Source organism: Lathamus discolor, chromosome 5, assembly GCF_037157495.1.
Source record: "Lathamus discolor isolate bLatDis1 chromosome 5, bLatDis1.hap1, whole genome shotgun sequence".
Taxonomy (NCBI): domain Eukaryota; kingdom Metazoa; phylum Chordata; class Aves; order Psittaciformes; family Psittacidae; genus Lathamus; species Lathamus discolor.
This window is the reverse complement of record NC_088888.1, coordinates 38982226-39002236: the sequence shown is the minus strand read 5'-3', so window position 1 is coordinate 39002236 and position 20011 is coordinate 38982226. Positions and strand designations below refer to the sequence as shown.

Sequence of the window (20011 nt, the reverse complement as noted above, 5' to 3'; positions counted from 1 at the left end):
TTTATAAAAAAATATGCTTTATTCCTATAAATAGGCCTGTAGATGTAAGAATACAGACCTTTAAAGGGGCTATGTTATGTATCGGTAAAAGTTTAGACAGAGCAAGTGGGAGCTCAACAACTGTTACAAACATAACAGAGAAGTGGAGCTGACTCGCCAGTACTGAGTACCTGATCTGCTACTGCGGTCCAAGTTAGCAAGTTTAAAGCCCACTCTGGTATATCTACCCTACACTGCCGTCTACAGTGAAGAAGTGCAGGGAGGCTGGTTAAGATTTCTCTCCCTTATCCCACAACTGATTTCAATATTTGAGTTTGTTTTTCTCTCCCCATGTATGCTTATTATATTCTTATACAGACGCCCAGAGTATAAAACATTCTCTTTTCCTTCTGAAAGAAAAATACTGTGCAAATGTAAAGACTAGGTAACTTATCAAGAATTTCACTGTTATCTCACAGAGAAAGAAAAAAGAGTTTTCTTAAATAAATAAATAGACTCTCTCCTTAAGTCCCTAAATCATGAACACAGGAAATACAAGTTCCTGATGGGCTGAAGAGCAGAACGGATAATACAGAAGAACAGAAGTAACTTTGGGATTATGGTACCTTATCTGTTGAGAGAAACCATATGTTCTGAAAGTGATACACTTGGTCCTGGGGCTGGGGCTGGGGGGGTGGGGAGTAGGGGGCAGGTAGATAACAGATACACTTCACTGTGTCATTTACAGCATCTTTTGAAACTGCTTTACAGCTGACCCTTCAGCACCATGGTTGAAGAAAATGCTGGCATGCATCACAGGGGTTAGGAACTCAGTGATAACCACCAAACTGGGACAAAGTTCTACTCTGCTCTATAATCCACAAGGACCATCTCACTGACAAACAAGAGGCAAGAAAATTAAAATTAATACTCAAAGCCAAGTCAGACAGGTGGCAACAGGAATCTAAATCTAGGAATTTTACCATTTTTGTAAATTTCTTGCCATAGTTAATGCTAGATTTGCTTTTCTCAGGTGAAAATTTTTCAACCCCATCCTTGTTACTGGCACCTGAACTGAAAAAACCTGTGTAGCAAACAGGACAATTTAACCAATGGGGTCTGCTCTTTAACTGTTCCGTGTAAGGTTCTCTGCTACAAGAGTCACAGAAGCAGTTGTCTCTACTTTGTGGCTCTATTATGGTGCTGAGTAACTGCTGCAGCAAATTTTTTAAACCCTATTACAAAGATACAAAATCATGGTGAAAAGATTCTACCACAATGCAAAAGCAGGAAGGGGTTCCTTCACCGAAAATAGTTTCAAAAAGCGATGAAGAGGAGTGTAAATCTTTTGAACATTAATTTTTCATGAAGGATTAATCTTTCTTTCCATTTTATGTGTGAGAGTGAGGTATAACTTCACTCAAGTCAATTTATTATAGATCTAAAAGTTCTACTGTAATGTAAAATAGGTATAAGTGATGGAGAATAAGGCCCTCTTTCTTTCGTGAACTTTCAACCTCTATATATACCTTCTACTCAATTAATAAAGGCTAGAATGAATGTATTACTCTCATATTTTTTACAGTACATATTTAATAAATCATGAAGAAATACTGTATACTTATGTATACTTCAAAAGAGCCTATGTACAGCAACAGTGATTTTCAAACCATGAACAGACATAATCTGTTAAAATAGAGAACAATGTACTTGTTTGTTATACAATATCCCTGTAAACAGATTGTAAGTCTTTCCATATCAGTGTTCCCAGCAATGCACAATGAGATTGGTGCCTGAGGAGATCCTTAGCCAGTGGGACATCCTGCAGATTGAAGTTGCACTGCATGGATCTTGTTGTTTACATGATTTCACACTATACTAAAATTAGACTGTAACTGTGAAATACCACAGCTGAAGCCAAGTAAAGTGCTCTTTTAAATCTGGTTTGCATATCTGTTGATACTTCTCCAAAAGTCACCATCCTGACATGATTCTTTCCAAATACTCCAAAGCTGAAATTTTATTCTGATGTAGACATGGTGACAGTGGAAGCAGATCAAGAGACCTCTTTCTTCCTTCATGATCCCTATTTGAAAGGGATTTTACAAGCACACTACACCAAACCTTCCCCTGCCTCTCTCAAAAAGTCCTCATGTGTGTCTGCATTATCCTTTCTCTCTTGAGTCTTGTTTGCAGAGTAAGAGCAGGAGGATAGCCAAGGAGTTGCTACAGTCCTATCCTTTTCCATTTCATATGGAGACTGGTTACCAAGAAATTCATCAGAATTTTAACAGCACAGCTGAGGTTGACATGAGGTTGTAATGGACCACAAAATAACCTCTTTTTCCACCTGTGTGCTTCCAATTTCTGCACAAATATGAGATACCTTGTTAATAGGCGTGTTTCATTCTGCTGAGTTTTAGTTGTATATGGAGTACAGCTATAAAAGTACTGGAACTAGCTAGAAAAATCCTTGTAATTCCATCTTAAATTTTGGGGGCACACTGATTTCATTCCATATATTTCAGGGACAAAGACAGTAATCAATACAAATACCAAGAGATAGATATAGATTCCACAAGATGACAAAGCAACTTAAAACATATTCAAAACTGCATAACGGCAAGAATTAATAAAATAAATACTCTGCCTTTTGCACTTGATTCCACTGCATTTTGTTTTCAGGAAGGGAACTAGGGTATTTCTATCATTGCACTAACCATATGGTCAAATGGAGAACACAGTGACTAAGTGGTAGACTTCCAGTCTCAACAATTTGCATTTGAAAAGGAGCAAATCCATGTTTTTCTCCTTCTCTTCCTCCTTTTTTATTTTTTCCCCCCATACCCTGTACCAGTTGCCACAAAACTTGTCTTTTTTGCATAAAACAAAGCATTTGAGGGAGCACTTTGTACACTGAGACAGTTTAAATTTCTGACAGTACAGGAAGCTTAGGGTCTACTTATTAAAAAGAGCCTGTCCCAGATGTTAATCTACTAGCTTTACCAGCAGTTTTTGGATTTATGCACACTGCATAATTGGAGAATGTTTATGTATAATTAAAGTACATACAGACAGGTAAGTCTAATATAAATGGATTTTCTAAGTGGGATGCATCTATATACAGTAAACTAGTGACAAGATTGTCGTATTCTATACAGGTCTAGTTTATGAAATTGCTTGCTACACATTGCTGAGACCCATTAAAAGTCAGTATCAGTGGCATGGAGATTGGTGATCTTTTCTTTATCATTAACCTCTGTGTCACTTAAAATACCGTCAAAGACCAGGTTCTGGACCAGCTGTTTTCACTGATCAGGTAAAATCTTCTTTTCTTCAGTTGAAAGAGTAATAAATACAGGATCTACTGTTTTATACTTGTTAGTCACTTTATGCATAGATGATTCACGCATTGTACAGAAAATCCTTGCTGAGAAGTAAAAATACCAGACAAGAGGTGAAGCTGTTCACACAATATGCTCTAACAAATGAAGTGCATCACTCCTAACATGCTTGATCGCATCCAGGTTTAAAAGTTTGGCATAATCAGTACTTTGGGGGAGAATCTTTAAAAGGAGGGAGCAGAGAGTACTCAGTTACATTTATTCTCATTAGTATATCATTTATGGATCTCACATAACCTTATTACTGCCAAGGGAATAAAATCAAGGGCTGATTTGGCTCACTAGCTACAGTAGCCCTTCTTTTTTGAGAGAAGCCCCCAGTTCAATTTCTCGCTGGAATGGATTTTTCGCAAATAAGGATAATCCTTCATTTAGTGTTTACACACATGGTTACCTCTTAGCATTCTTCCCTGTCATATCAGGTTTTAAAATTTTATTTAAAATTGGCAGAATTCATTTATGCATTAGCTGGTTTTATTGTAGTTATGGACGAGCTGGCATTCAACAAATTTAGCATTAGGAAAGAATAGTCATGATTTTATCAGAATATAACAGGACCCATACCCAATTTTACCTTCATTTCCTTGTGACGTGTTACTGTTCATGCAGAAACAGAGCCAGCCAGCACGAAATGAGTATCTGTACTCGCAAAAAGTAAACCGTTTCTTATTTACTCTTCCTCCTCCTCCCTCCCTTCTTCCTGAAGACAGACACACTCAGGCCCCCTAATTCATTTTATCAGAAAATACATAGCAAAAGTGGATTTATTGCTAATTATGTGACCCCCCCTGATGTATACAGGAAGATTCTGCTTACTGCACATTCTTAAGATTCAATTATATCAGTTATATTTTAAATAAGCTACAAAATGGCAATTATCTTTAATGGAATTACAAATTGGGATATCTGACAAAGACATAAAAGCGGAAGGGAAACTTAAGAGTCACACTGAAGGAAAAGTTTCCCAAGTACAAATATTTTAAACAAAACTACACAATTTGTAGAGTTAAAAGAAGCTTGTAGGAGAACCTTAATCTAGCTATTGTTGCAGTAAATGAAGCCTATGAATTTTAATTTCCTTTTTAAATTAGTGCTCTGACAAAGATGGCAATCTTCATGTTCATCACTGGACTTGAATTTCAGGAAACAGCTTTTTACATTAGCAAAAATGCAGCAGTGAGGCAGAAGGGGACAGCAGAACCGAAGAGGCGACCTGCTGGCTCCTGTTTCTGATCACAGCTTAGAACCTGAACAGCCTCTTCCTGCATTCCTCTTAATTGCGTTAGCCACAAGGATAAGGTGAAACTAGGTCTAATGCACTATAACATCAGCTGAATAATTGTGAATGCACATTAAGGAATTATTATCATGAGGTCAAGACCTGCTGGCAAATTAAGAGAAAAATGAAAAAAAAAAACCCTCTCATGTCACTGTTCAAAAGTCCTGAGACTGAGGCAATACTTGTTATTTTTAAAATCCATCCTCAATAAGTAATCCTGTGCATTAACATCAAGAATTGATGGGATTTTCCAACATTGCCTTTTACCCAAAAAAAGTGTAGGGCTCCACATAATAAACACCTTACTTAAATTGTAAGGTAAAAGTGAGATTCTAGAGGATAAATTACAACTATTGCACAGTTGAAGCACATTTTCTTATATGAGTTGGTATTTTTGGTTTTGTTTGGGTTTCTTTTTAAGGATTTTTAATAGTACAAAATAGTACAGAGCATTTACATATCCTATCCTGTTAGCCCAGAATAAAACTAACCCTCAACCTGTCATCTTATGATTGACAGAACTGCTTATATCCTATAAGGCAGGAGATGTATAAGCTGTTTCTTCTGGTGGCACCTGACTGCACTGTTTTAAATCTATTTTGCTTCTCACCAGAAGTACTGTCATGCTTCAGGCAGAGGCTTACTCTGGTGACTTGATGCTGACAGAAAGCTCCATGAGGCTCAAGACTCATGCAAGTAAATAGATAGTCTTTCAGTTTGGTGATTTATTTTTTTTTACAAAATGGCATGAAATTATTCCTAACTGCATTTAGAAGGAGCTTGGAAGTTTTGCATTTGAGCTAAAGTATATATATTTACAGATCTAGAAGGGACTGAAAATTATTCTCCCACCCTTCAGCACCATATAAAACACCAGGCAAAGTTTGCGGTAAACACATTCTTGAGCATTTGCCAGAGTTAGTTAGTTCAGAACAAAGCAATCAGACATGAAAGGAACTGAAAACTTCCCCTGACTTCAGGGGAATTACTTTTTTATTTTTTTCATCTGAAACTAATTTTTTTAAAGCTAGCAAATCAAAATATAAAAAGAGTATTAACACCCTGGACAAAAGTGTTGTTCAGGTGAAGACAATGCAAAATTGTACATCCCCTCAGCTGCACAGGTGGTAGTGGGTGAGGAGACAGCCAAACTACAGCCCAACATAGTTCAGGGAAATATTTCTTGATATTCTGAGAACATGCCCTACCATCTATGACATCTCTATTGGTACCAGAGAAATAACACTACCCTGTGTTAGGTTGTGGGTTGTTTTTTTTTTTTTTTCAAAGTGATGGACATTATTCTTGGCAATGCTCCTAGGTAAGGATGAGACAGCAGCATTTTCAGCTGGCAGTTTACATGCAAAGGCAGATGGAAGAAAGCTAGCAAAAAACATCTATTGGTGCTCTTTACAGGAACCTGAGCCATCGGCAGAAAAGCACTGCTCCAGCCCACTGATCGTATTCGGGGTCCTCCTCTGGACTTGCTCAAGCAGGTCCATATTCTTCTTGTTCTGGGGGCCCCAGAGCATAACACTGTACTGCAGGTAAGTTCTCACAAGAGTGGAGAGGGAGAATCACCTTCCTCAACCTGCTGGACACACTCATTTTGATGCAGCCCAGCATACATACAGCTGGCTTCCTGAGCTGCAAACATACACTGCTCGATCATATTGAGCTTTTCAACAACCAACACTCCCACGTCCTTCTCCTCTGGGCTGCTCTCAATCCATTCTCTGTCAGCCTGTACTTGTGCTTGGGATTGCCCTGACCCAGGTGTAGGTCCTTGCACTTGGCATTGTTGAACTTCATGGGATTTGTGTTGGCCCACCATTCAAGCATGTCAATGTCCCTCTGGATGACATCCCTTCCCTCCAGCACGTCTAACTGCACCACAGAGCTTGGTGTCATTGGCAAACTTGCTGAGATTTCCATCATATATTACACTAACAGAGCTCTGAGGAACAGTTTAATGAGTTTGACCTTAATACCTTTAGATCACAACTGTATCCAACCGAGTCTAAACAATGTAACTTAAAATCAGCTGGTTTTTTAGGTACAGATGTCTGAGGTTTTACATTGTATTATAGTAACCTAATCCTTCTTTTATTAATTTAGTCCAAACCTAAGAAAAAAACTATAACTTCAGACATGAGGCAAAAATGTACAGGTTTTGAGGGGTTTCTTCCACAATGATGTAGGGACCTGTTTATAGGTTTGTAGAGCTAAACAGTTACTTTAATATGTTTTTAATTTGTCATCTTAATTGTCAAGAATATTAAAATACTAAGATTAATAATAAAATATAAATTACAACACCTTCTTAACAGAGATTAAGCTACACATTTAAGAAAATGGTCTGGTATTTGCTACTTCTGGTACTACAATACCTTAGGTAAATATAGTTATTTTTTCCTCGAGCCAGCTGGTGCATTGGATGTTCGAGCACCTTAAAATTTAGGAAAAAAATTCCTGAGCCTTTAGAATTCTTTAATATTCATCATTATGAAAAAAGCTGAAATAATGTATTGTGAGCATGATCTCTCTGTACCCTCAGCTACCCAAGGAATAATACTGGGAAGACAGAAGTTGGGCTGTACTTTAATAAAGGAAGCAAATTAGGAGAGTTACACACTGGGGTATCTGAATTTCAGTGGCAGATGCCATATTACAAAAACACCACTGACACAGTCCAAGATTCGTTTGTACTATAATACATCCCAGTAACACATGCATAACATATCATGGTCTTACTGAGTAGAAAAAGGGATGAAAGAGAGAGATCTGAGAAGGGGGGACTGAGAAGGATTTACTTACAAATACAGCTTAAGATGTCAACAGAGTAGGTATGCCTGTAATGTTTAAAATGCCTATGAACAGTCATTGTATCCCCTTTCAACAGAAAAGTCAAAAAAACTTCAGAGAGAGAGTGTTTCTTTGTGAGGGAGGAGTTACTGCATAGAGAGAAGGCTCTTGTTACATCTTGTTAAGGCAATGACAGCAGAGCGGCCAATAATCAGTATGTCAGAAGATGTAACCCAAAGATATGCTAATTTTTAATTTCCCTAGCCAAAATAACACTTTTTTGCTGTCATATTGTCTGCACATATGCCAACAGAGGGAAAGAGTGGTCACTCTCCGGTTACCTTTCTGCTCCCAAGAGCAACCCAAACTAAAGGTGGGTAAGTTTTCCTCATCACATCTGTTGGTACTCCCACACACACACCTTTTCTTTTTTTTTTTTTTTTTTTCCCAGAAGGTATACATCTAAACAAAGATGTAAGAAATACAAATAGAAATAGCACAAGACCCATAAAGGAATGAGACAAAGTCTACACTCTCACCTATACGTATACATAATCCCATGCCACCCTATGTTAAGTGCTCCAAACTCCTACGAATTTCAGGAGCAGCAGGAGTTATGAAATAAAGGATCTATTTATTGAAGGATCCCTGATCACAATTCAGAGAACATGCAGTTACACAAAACTAATTCAAACACAACTAGTACTTTGCGCACAAGTGTCACTCTGAGCATGGTATTCTTCTACTAGTCCAGGGCTCCTTTCAGAGGTGTCCACTGACAGGACCAGAGGTAATGGGTATAAACCACAGAATCTGTTGCCTTGAATATGAGGAAAACCCCTTTTACTGTGAGGGTGACTGAGTGCCAATGCAGGCTGCACAGAGAGGCTGTGGAGTCTCCATCCTCAGAGATATTCAAAAGGATATGGTCCTAGGCAACCAGCTCCAAATAGCCCAGCCTGACCTGGGAGGGACTGGACCAGGTGACCTCCAGAGGTCCCTTTCAACCTCAACCAGTCTGTGAGCTTCTGCTTCTGTGATATCACAGCAACTGAGAGGATAAGATACACTGAACACCATCTGTATTTCTAGGCATACATCTATCTTCTCTGGACAAAGGGTTCATAAGACATTTGATTCAGAAACTAATGTAAAAGTTCTCTGAAAGTAAATTTGGTAACCATTTTACTTTTCATTTATGACTGTTGTCACTCAGGCTGGATTAACTCACTTCAGGCTCCGCATTAAAGGCCAGTTTTATTTCACAGCGTGACTTGAAGTGATACACAGCACTGAAGTAATTTTCAATCTTTCCAATAATTGGTAAATTTGTTACCAGCTTTTAAGACACTTTATAATGTGTAATCTCACTGAAAACACATACTGTAATAAATATTATAAATCATGCATAGATAACTTGGAGCTTTTAATAGAATTAGGAGTTAAAATATACTTTTTTCCCCATTAAAGTGAATGAAAAACCTATGCAATTTTTTCAACACAGAGGCAAAACTGTTTCCTTTGCAAAGTTTATTCTGAATAAAAAAAAAAAAAAATGCTGTTTCTGTCTTTTGGAATGGATGGAATAATCTCCATAAATCAAGTATGTATTCATTTTCATTTACTGTATATACATAAATTAAAAAAAAATTGATGTCCAATGCAGTGAAATTTGTCTTAAGGGGTATTAGAAAAAGAAACCAAAGAGGCAGCCAAAGCTTGAATAACACTATATCAAGTTTTCTGAATCCTCCCAACTGCTCTCTTCAGATGGAGCTTAGCACTTTGGAGGACTGCCTCAATGGCAGTGTCACTACGTAAGGCAGGTGCAAGAGTGAGGCTGTCCTTTAAGGTGTTCAGTGTAAAGTGAGACTTGCAGCCAAAGAAAGAAGTGTAGAAGAAAGAATAAAATGGTTATAAAATAATGTTGCAGTCACCCAATATTGAGCTTTCTTATTCCTATAATTAGTGCCACAGTATCTTAGAAAGGCCCTAGGAACATTTGTTGGAGCAGACTCTCCACGGTGTGGCAGGATTTTGCAGCTTCTAACATGTTACCAAACAAAACAGATTTTTAAGGTAGAAATGTAGGTTTTTGTTTGGGTTTAGTTGTTCTTTTTCTTCTTCTGATACTCGTATTACTAAAATCAACGAAGACACTGTCTGAGCAATGGCGGAATAAGATGTGTAGACCCCATGGGATTGTACTTAGGAAAGCTCCACCAGTAATTCTGGATTCTATGCCAGAACTAAATTTACTTAATACTGATATCCTTCACCACGTCACTGCAAGCAACAGGAGAACAATAAAGAAGAGTGGATGACACAAACTCCTCATGAGGATAGCACCTGTGGAACTACAGTAGAAATACTAAAAAAATTGGCCTCCTTGGTCAGGCCAATTAGTGTCAGACTCTCCTTTCCTATGACGGAAAAATATCCATTTCTGGAACAGATTTTGTTACTGGAAACTGCTCAAACTATCTAATAGATATGAGAGAGGTTTTGTTTCTACTTTACCACAGAACTGGACATGAACTACGACCACCACTAGGAGGCAAGACTTACTATCATACTACAGTCCTGCACTAGATCTCAGCAGTTCATATTCTGCAAGCCTGTCACTGTCATATCAGGTCATGAGAGAAAGAAGTGCACAAAAAAATACAGTTCCCTGTGTTATTCGGGTAGGGAAGGGATCAGAATATGCCTGATTTCTCTCTGGCTTCCCAGCACACCTGGGCTTGGGCTACACAACAAAATAACTTATCTGCATCCTCAGATGTTCACTCACTTTCAAAAAACACTGGTTCGTTGGAAAAAAAAAAAACAGGCTTATGATTATGTTGACTTAATATAAGTAATGCAGAAGGATATCTTCAATCTGTTGACATCGTGGAAAAGAAGAGGTCGAAGAGCCCTTTTTCTCTGCACAGGTCTTCTCAAAATGGCAGTAACACCAGTGCCCAGAGGTGATAGTTTAGAAGTCAGAATTGAGACATCTTTTGTCATTTATGTAGAAAGTAGCACGTATATTTAATACATGTAATTTTTTGCAAGTACTGCCTTTGTAGGCCTAGTGCAGGGAAATTAAGCTATTTTTGTACTAACACATTTATTAGCCGTAACCCAACAATAAATGGTTGCTTCAAATTTGTTAGTTTGACAAAGGAGCACACATTACAGTGGTAACTTTCTTATGCTCAGAACTCAAGAGCAGTATTTTAACACATAGAGTTTGTTATGTGTTAGCTAAAATATATCAAAACCATTTTTATCCTCACAGCAAATATGGAATTTTAGAGAGACAAATAACTATGTCATCCAGTCTCAAAAATTCAATCACATTTTTAATATCTCCCCAGCTTTTGAATGAGATCACACTTTATCACATTGCACTCCACTGGATGTTTATTTTACAGTTTAGCTTCAAATGCCAAATTGATTTTTTGTAACCTGCTCACAATATTATCCCAGCAATGGTAAGCGGCAACAGGGAGAAGATGCCTCAGCAGCAAGGGCATCATAATTGCAGAGGGGCTACTTGTCCCTTTCTCTTTTTCAGTCAGCCTTGCTCAGACGCAGTGAGTAGTACTCCTCTCTTTCGCTGTCACCAAGGCAGAATACAACTAATTAATTCCAGAAAAAGTATGTGATCGGAAATGAGCAGTGGTGAGAGGTTGTGCACTGTGGAATGGAGTTTCACAATGATATATTAAAGAAAGAGAGATCAGAAGTAAACTGCCTTTTTATTTGATATTACTGAATATCTCTGCTAAGTTCATATTCATTAAAAAGAAACCACCCTACTTATATAACTCAATTAAAACAGGAAGTAAGAACTTAAAGAAAATTACTGTATTAAAGATCTTTCTTCTCCTACGAAATATGAAAGTAGGAAAATCAAAATACTACACTGCCATCTATTAGGAAGACCACTTAAACTACTTTGACCTGTTATTTGTCAGTCACTTGAAAGGCACTCAAAAGACTAGCACTTTTCCCTTTCACAGCTGAAATGTACCATACAGCCCACACTGATTGACAAGGTACTTAAACGACAAGCTTTTCATGATGTCAGAGAAACAAAAAACAGTAAATGTCAATTTCTCTGTTAGTTTTCAGATTAAAAGGCATAAATGAAAGCCATATCCCTAATATCACAAACACTGAAGGAGCAGTTCTGCGTCAGAGACGGTTTAACAAAACCTATGAACACACTCAAGAAGCTCCTCTGGAGCCCAGATGGCAGGGACAGCTACAGGACTATCAGTACCAACTGCTGAATAAAATCCATGATGTGCTGCAAATTACCGAAACTAAGTCCCATATCTGCTGCAAGGAGTTAAATCAGATCTGACTGTAACTCCCCATGTCTAAGAAGAGCTGAAATAATGATGTGAGCTGTAAAGAACACTTGAAAAGTATAGAAGAAGCTGAGCAAAACTCCTTTGGTCCTTGTACTATAGGATATACTGAAAACTCAACCAGTGCTACCAAGGACGCAACGTAAAGATTTCAAGTAATGAATCTTGAATCCCCACAGTAGAAATGGCCTCACTGTAGCACCTGTGGCTGAGTATGGAGACCTAAAGTCTATTTACTGCACTTCAATCCAGATTCTTACTCTGGTTGTATATCTGACAAATCAGTCAAATTTTACTGCCTTCTATACCACGAGTATGTCACAGAGTCAGTTACACTGAAAAGTGTGCTTTATGTGTATAGTTTGGTGTATATCAGTTTGCAGAATCAGGCCTTTTATTTGCAGATATGCATTTTCCTTTTCACTATAGAGTTAACATTGTTAATGTTAACACTACTATGGTTCAAAAATAAAAAAAAAGTATTGCAGATGTGATTTCTACAATAGTACTTTTTGTGGTTCAGTTTGTTTCTGGAAAAAGGAAAATCCTTATCATCTGAATCATGGTTTCTGAAACAAATTGCAGCCTCGTATGTATATGAAGTAAATAATTTAAAAGCTTAAAAACAACAACAACAAAAATAGCGTGAAACTAATGACTAACATTTTCAAGCTATTTGAACAAAGTTGCTGGCAGGCTTGTTGGTGGTCTACATAAAACTCCCACATCCCAATCTTTCCATTCTTTTGTGCTTGATTAATTAGAGAAACTATGGAGAGGTGATAATTTTGCAGTGATTGATGTTCTCTTGTAAGTAAATCAACCTGGTATATATCTCCCATAAAGCATTAGTTCATGAAATGTTCATAAAAACCAACCTAAGCATCAACTGGAAAATTACAAATTAATTAAAATTACAAATTTAATATTTAGATGGATGCCTTTGGTAAAAATAAAAACACTGGGCTTTTTAACTTCACAGAAATACAGTATCATAAATTTACTCTGAGCATCATATATTAAGATAATGCTATACATATAGGCATGACAGTTAAATAAGGTTTTAGCATAAAGCTGTTTAAATGAATAGGTAATATTTTAACATGTCAGTCAACACACCATGAAAAAAAGAAAGCTCATTTTAATCAGGTTGGTCATTTGTGGCTTAGGTAGGAAAAGGATCAGCATGTAAAGTAAGTTAAGGCTGCCCAAAGATTTGTGTGGGTTTTACACAGGTATTCACTTTCATCTCAATAAAAGAATTAGTGTAACCAGTGCTGGTTTACATGGTGCTTTGCTGCTTATGGCACAAGAGAGCTTATCAAGAACACTGCTGTGTTGACATGTAAAGGTCAGGCACAGTTCACAGAGAACTGAGGGAAAATTAATGCAGAGAGGTCTCTACACCATTAGCAAAAAAATAAACAGGACTTAGTACATATTTCAAGCTTCCCCATCTGGAAATATTTTCTGTCTCCTTGGAAGATGAACCAGAAAGCGATAAGAAAAGAGGTCACAAGGGCCAGGAACATGCCTAATTTGCATGTAATTTCATAACCACAGGACTGAAGTAGATGGTATATATTTATAAAACAAACTGACTGTTGCATAGCACATTCACAACAGTAAATGTGCTCATATTGTAAATACTGCACTTTGTAAGTCCTGAGGACTGCCAGCCCAAACTGCTGGAATGGCACATCCACTGTCCTTAGTACTGTGCTTTGCTTCAATTCGATAAGAAAAGAATAATAAAATATTTTCTTTCTTTTGAGGAGAAAGTAACAGGAACCTGAAGTACAAATTATTTTTGTAGACAATTATTTGAAAACTAAACCAGACAAAAATCACCATTTGATAATCTCTAAAGATATTTCCCTTTTCTCTTTTGTACTCTTATGCTGAAGTACCTTCTAAAATCTTCTGAAAACTGGGATTTTTTGAATCAATCTTGAAAATCATCAGTGATACCACTACAAGTTCCCAGTTACTTTCTTTTCATAGCTACTGTAAAATATACTAATAGGAAAAACAAGTAGCTGCACTCTGCTCATTCAATGGAAATTATCAGCTTGTGTAGATTTATTGTGTTATTGGTCCTGCATTTGCTAAAAGTATGCAGACCTCCATACATTCCAGACAATCATATAAAAAAGTGTATTTAGAATATCCCATACTGGAATTTTTCATAATAGAGTTTTATCATAGAGCTATGAGGGATTCTTGGAAGACAGTGAAGAGATTGATTTTTTTACTTTTTTAAGTCTCCAAAATGAAGAACATTATTTAGCAGATACTGTAAAAACTTAAAAGTTTAGAAATCTATTGAAATCTTCACACAAGGAATATAATGATTCGAAACCAAAAGGCACAAATGGGATAGTAATAATTTCCAAAAGTGAGCATGCTGAAGAAAGCCACTGAGTCTAGCAAAGGACATGTTCTGTGCTGTCAATGCAACACATAAAGTTCAAACTCATCTAATAACAGCAATGTCTTTCAGCAGCACTCACTGCTAGTATTCAAGCTGAATACAATGTCATCTGAATTTTTATCCTCAATATAATACCATTGGAAATGTACGTTAGTGGCAACTTCTCTTCTTCTACAGTTTATTCTTTTCAGTGAGAATATAGGAGCGGTCTTTTTAAAGTCTCACATGTTAGTACATGTAACAACACTGAAGCACTGAGCTACATCAAGGACATGAAGCTGTAATTAACCACTTTAAACCACCCTGAAAGACAAATTTAAACACTTAAACGTGTGCCAAATTTGAAAGCCTACCCCTAACCTATAGCATGGTAAAGCTCAGTCTCCTACAAAACTTAAGCCTCTCACAAATCAAACCTGGTTGACAAACACTGATTTATGAGAAAGGACTCTCATTCCCTAGTAGTACAACCACTGAAATTCAGCAACACAAAGAAACATTCCTCCAAAACTTAACACTCCTGTACATTCAAGTCAAACATTCTCTCATTCTAGAATAAAAACCAAGCTTGACAGACCTACTAACTTTTTGTCCCAGCACAATAACTTTTCCTTGACTTTACATGCAGCAGCTAGGCTGGAAAGATTCCCAACTGCACAGCCACTTAATCCCTCCGTGTCTCATTCCATAATATTCACAATCAAGACATGAACTGAGGTCTTTCTGTGGCCTTAACAAATGCTCCAAGTTTTCTTATAAGCATCTCTAATTACAACTCTTTAACACACACGTATTTGCACACGTGGTACATAGTACCAGGTTAATCATTAAGTTCTTAAAATTTAAAGTTAAAGAGTATTGGATTTGCAAATAATGGAGATAAGTGAGTGAAACTTTCACAGTCCTTTGAATTACTCTTCTGAGTTATGAGCAGCAAGAAAAAAAACTAAGTAGAAATGTATATATACATAGCCGCATGTATGTAAATAGGTAACATTAGATATATCATTTCCATATACTGCAAAACCTTGAAACAGACACAAACAAAATCTTACCCTTGCCAATGTCAGTGTTCCTTGTTTACACTCACTGCAGCGGACCCTGAGTTTCCCAGGTTTCACAGATTGGCAGATACTTTTGCAAAAAACATAGAAGCTGTTGTAAGTAGACACACCTGTCAGGAAGAAAAAAACCCAACAAAAAAATGAACTAAGATTTTGATATATACTGAAAATCAGCAACAAACTGTTCTGAGAGGTTTCTGTTTGATTCGTGATAAGTAAAATACAAAAAAAAAGTTGACTAATTTTCAGGCCTGAAAACAGCTTTGTGATCATCTTATCTTGCCTGGTCTAGTTCTTAACACCTTCAGTAACTCCTGCTTCTTGATCAGTAGTTGCAGGTGAACTACACCGTAACTCCTAGAAAACGCATCCTGTGTTAAGTTTGAGCTTATCACTGATGAGGACCAACTGTAATCTTTGGCAAGTCATGTATGAGATTAATTATCTCAGCTCTCCATAATTTGCACCTTACTTCTAGTATAAATTTGTCTATCTGCAAGTTCAAATTGCATGAAAATTTTCTTGGACAAAGTTTAAGAGATTGGTTTGACTGATATCACAGCAAGAAAAATATTTAATTTAGGAAAGTTAGTTTTATTAGTGGAAGACTGGAAACCATTTCTTTATTCTTCCTGTCAGCCGTATAACCTAGCAGTTTGTAAACTGCTGCCAAGATACTAGGCCAAGTAAATTCTCAAGGAAAATTAAATGAAACACATTCTGTTCTGTGAAACTACAGAACAGAAGATGGTATGCAGAGAATTGTGTAAGCCTGGGGCAATGCTAATGAATTTAATTTCACATGCAATCCTGATCACTGTTTTGAGTAAATCACTTTTTAGAATGGCTAGGGCTATGCCTTAGAAAACGACAAAAGATTCACTGCATGGTTATAATCTGTATTAGACATCTCCAAGTTCAGAGATTCGAGTTTATTACCTGAACTTGACCTGAGACCGGAATAAAATTTTTAACAAATTTTTCCCCATATCAAAAGAAATATTTGTGGAGATTTGACATATGAAGATTGGTGAACTTCATAATCAACAGCATCCCATTAGAGATCAAAGGTTTTTCACTTCTTCCCCATTCTCCTACTTCTCCCTGTATTTATCAGCGATATACTTTTAGTGTGTATTTGGATCCTGACATGTTACCACAGCAGATGTGGAATACTAGTTTAAAACATGATTGACTTGCTTCATTTTCACATGTTCTTCAAATGATAAGGGTCCAAGCCTGTTTTGCCACAGAAAATACCTATCTATTTCATGTTACGCCTCTTCATAGGTGTGTCACAACAAATGTGCAACTAGTTTCCAAAACTCAACTTCAGAGAACCATCTCATCTGAAAAACTTTTTTTCTGAGAAAAAGTATGTAAGGGTCTTCAAAGAAGATGCACACTGCTGAAAGAAGAAATCTTATAACACTTTTTCAAGTATTTGGAAATGTAAGTTACATAGGAGTACATCATGATGTATCCAATATTAAGTTAGTTAACTGATCTATCAAGTGTTTTCACTAGGCCTCCCTAGGAATTATTAATGACCACAGCAGAACATAAAACAGAATTTAAAGTAAATTCAGGTTTTGTGGAAAATTAAAATACGTCTATACATTCACATACATAAACTTCTCATCTAAGTACAACTCAAAAGATTGAGAGCACACTTCTCAAAGCAGTCAAAAACACAGTTCTGAGATTAAAATAGTTATGCTGAACTATTTAATACATGGTACAATATTGAGAGGTGAATACAAACAGAAGATGACAAAATTTTGGACATTTGGATCTCTAGTAATTCATATTGTGCCTGAGGCTCCTAAAAATAGGATTTATTGCACATCTGGATTAGACTCTTTAGCTAAAATCTAGAACAAAAATGTAAGCTACAGTAGTGCAAATGAGGACAAGTACACTTGCAAATGATTGAGTTTTATCTTTGGCGGTTCTTATATGCAGGATAAGCAGGTCAGTCAATAAAATAAAAGGGCAGCACCTATAGCACAGTTCAAAGGAAAAGCTACATAGAATCATAAAATAGTTAGGGTTGGAAAGGACCTTAAGATCATCTGGTTCCAACCCCCCTGCCATGGGCAGAGACACCTCACACTAAACCATGTCACCCAAGGCTTCATCCAACCTGGCCTTGAACACTGCCAGGGCTGGAGCACTCACAACCTCCCTGGCAATCTATTCCAGTGCCTCACTACCCTCACAGTAAAGAACTTCCTCCTTATATCCAATCTAAACTTCCCCTGTTTATGTTTTAGCCCATTACCCCCTCTCCTGTCACTACAGTCCCTAATGAATAGTCCATCCCCAGTATCCCTATAGCCCCCTTTAAGCAAGAATGCTATTTCTAGTAGAGAGCTGCAATAAACAAGATGATTTCAGCCAATTATTCCTGACTCGGTCTCAAGTGCAGTAAGTGAGACCAGAGCCCTTTACCTATTTTGGTATCACCAGTCCTCTCCCATTGCTGCAATTTCTTATATGGGCAGTCTAATGAGACTGATGTCTGCTTGTATTAACCTGAGTAGATCTGTCTGCCAATACTCACTGTTCTAATTTGGCCCTGCTCACCTGCCATGACCCTAATGACCCTTCCAGTCAAACAGAACTATGTTATTGAGTGCCTAAGCCTGTACAGAATAAAATATTTTGTTAGTTGAGCTTTCACTTTTCCAGATCCAGGCCCCCAGTCACCGATGTCTTGCACCCCTGTCTCACATTTTATACCAAGTTTATTTCAAGCAGTAAACTACTTGAGGAAGGAATCATGCTTTCTGCCTGCTTTGTGCTCTAAATTCATTCCATCTGGGCCAAGAGATAGAATTATATTATTGATAATACTCTGCAAAATATTCATAGGATAGTGTGGCATAAATCAGCATGACTGAATACTGCAGTAAAAAACAGCAGTCATAGGAGATGCCTAAAATGAGTCATATTGCTGATTTACTATAGAGGATAAATCATATGCATTAACTTGATATTTACTCCATGCAAAAACAGACTATGTTAGTGCAATACTCATTTTTGCTTGCTTTTTTTTTTTTTTTTGGTCATTTTTTTCATTGATATAAGAAGTGCCCCAAACTTTAGCAGGAAGGTGTAAATGGAGATTTTCAACAAATCATTCACCATTTTATGCAGATATGCTGATTTCGTTCTCAAAAAGTGCATTACATCATTAGGTGTATATACTGAACAGCATCACCAGGAGTAGCGAACACTGAATTAAAAATGCAAATGCTGAAAGTCAGCATACAGTACTATACTGATGGCCAGCATTAAACTCTTTACTAACTTGTTAAAGGTACTGTGTATTTTAGCATAGCCCTTGGCTGCGACTTCATCCCCTTGAATCCCTTGTTCAGAGGGAAACTGAAATAAACAGGAACAAAGAAATCTGCTTTATGAATCAGGTCTGACATAGCAATATCAACAAGAAATGTAACTATGGCACTGTGCCAGGAATCACTGAAATTGCTACATAACCATCCTTAGAACCTTGTCTTTCCTCACTCAGTCATGGTCTATAAGATTTCATGAAGCTTTCCATTAATATTTTATAATATTTGCACAGAGCAAGAATGTGCAGACAAAGCAAATTACAAGTTGAAAAAAACAGAATTCCCTTTATAAATGCTGATTCTGATACTGAACATGAGCATTAATGCCATAAATAAATATATTAAATTATAACTACTAAGTCTTTTTTGCAGTAAACTGAAAAAAAAAGCCATGAGAAATTTGACCTTACAAACCTGATTTTCTCATAGGTCCAAAAGCATTTTCAACACATGATCATCAGCTTTTTAAGAAGCCATCTCCCATATGTCAAGCTTCAGATAAATCTGACTTGGAAACACAGAAATAAAATCTCTTTCATTTCATTGACACTTGATGAATTATCAGCCAAATAAATTATTTCTGTCTGCATTGTTGACTTCCTCTCATAACTTGTTTCCATATAGCAAAACACATTTAATGCACAACAACCTGGCAATACTAGTCTACCTTTACTCTTTGCATTTGGTGACACTTATGGGACTGAATCTTTCAGGGAAAGCAAGTGAATGTCTCCTGTCTAAAGGGAAATGCCTCTCTCACCTGCAGTCATAGAGAATTCACAACCTCCTTCCTCAGGTCATCTGTGTTAGTATTTTAATATCTTTATCTATAAGAGGTATTTTTACTTCTAATTTTCTGTGCTGAAATTTAACAATTGCATTCTCTACTTTCCACCACAGATATGGAAGCCAATTAATTTTCTTCCTCTTTACAGCAGGCTTTTGCATTGGGTATATATATTTTTATATATTAGATACATTTTTGAATAGATTAGTCAACCCTAATACTGTCATTCCATTCTTACATGTAATATTCCCTAGAGCTCAAAATATTCCACATATATTTTTCCTTAAATCATGCTAGGTGCAGCTCCCTAAGCTTGTCATGATTTTTCAGCTGAAGCCTTCGCCATGCTGAGCACAACCAGGTTCTTGGTCTTGATAATTTTTTTTTTTATTTTTTATATTTTTTTAAGATCTTGAAGGTTATACTTCTGTTTACCTGTTTCTGTATAATATTTTGCTTAACATTATGGGCATAACTGTTCCTGGTTACTGTTCAGTCTATGATCTAAAATTAACCTCCAAACACCTGTC

The 20011-nt window shown here is 36.9% G+C and overlaps 1 protein-coding gene across 2 annotated transcripts in view; it reads right to left on the bottom strand.

Annotated features, from left to right (window-relative positions):
* The window catches only part of PRKN (parkin RBR E3 ubiquitin protein ligase), a 730480-nt gene that overhangs the window by 447099 nt on the left and 263370 nt on the right, over window positions 1–20011 (bottom strand). For both annotated transcript variants that reach the window (XM_065680442.1, XM_065680443.1), the window contains one exon: window positions 15324–15442. In XM_065680442.1, coding sequence (XP_065536514.1) covers window positions 15324–15442 — 119 coding nt within the window. The remainder of the gene's footprint in view (window positions 1–15323; window positions 15443–20011) is intronic.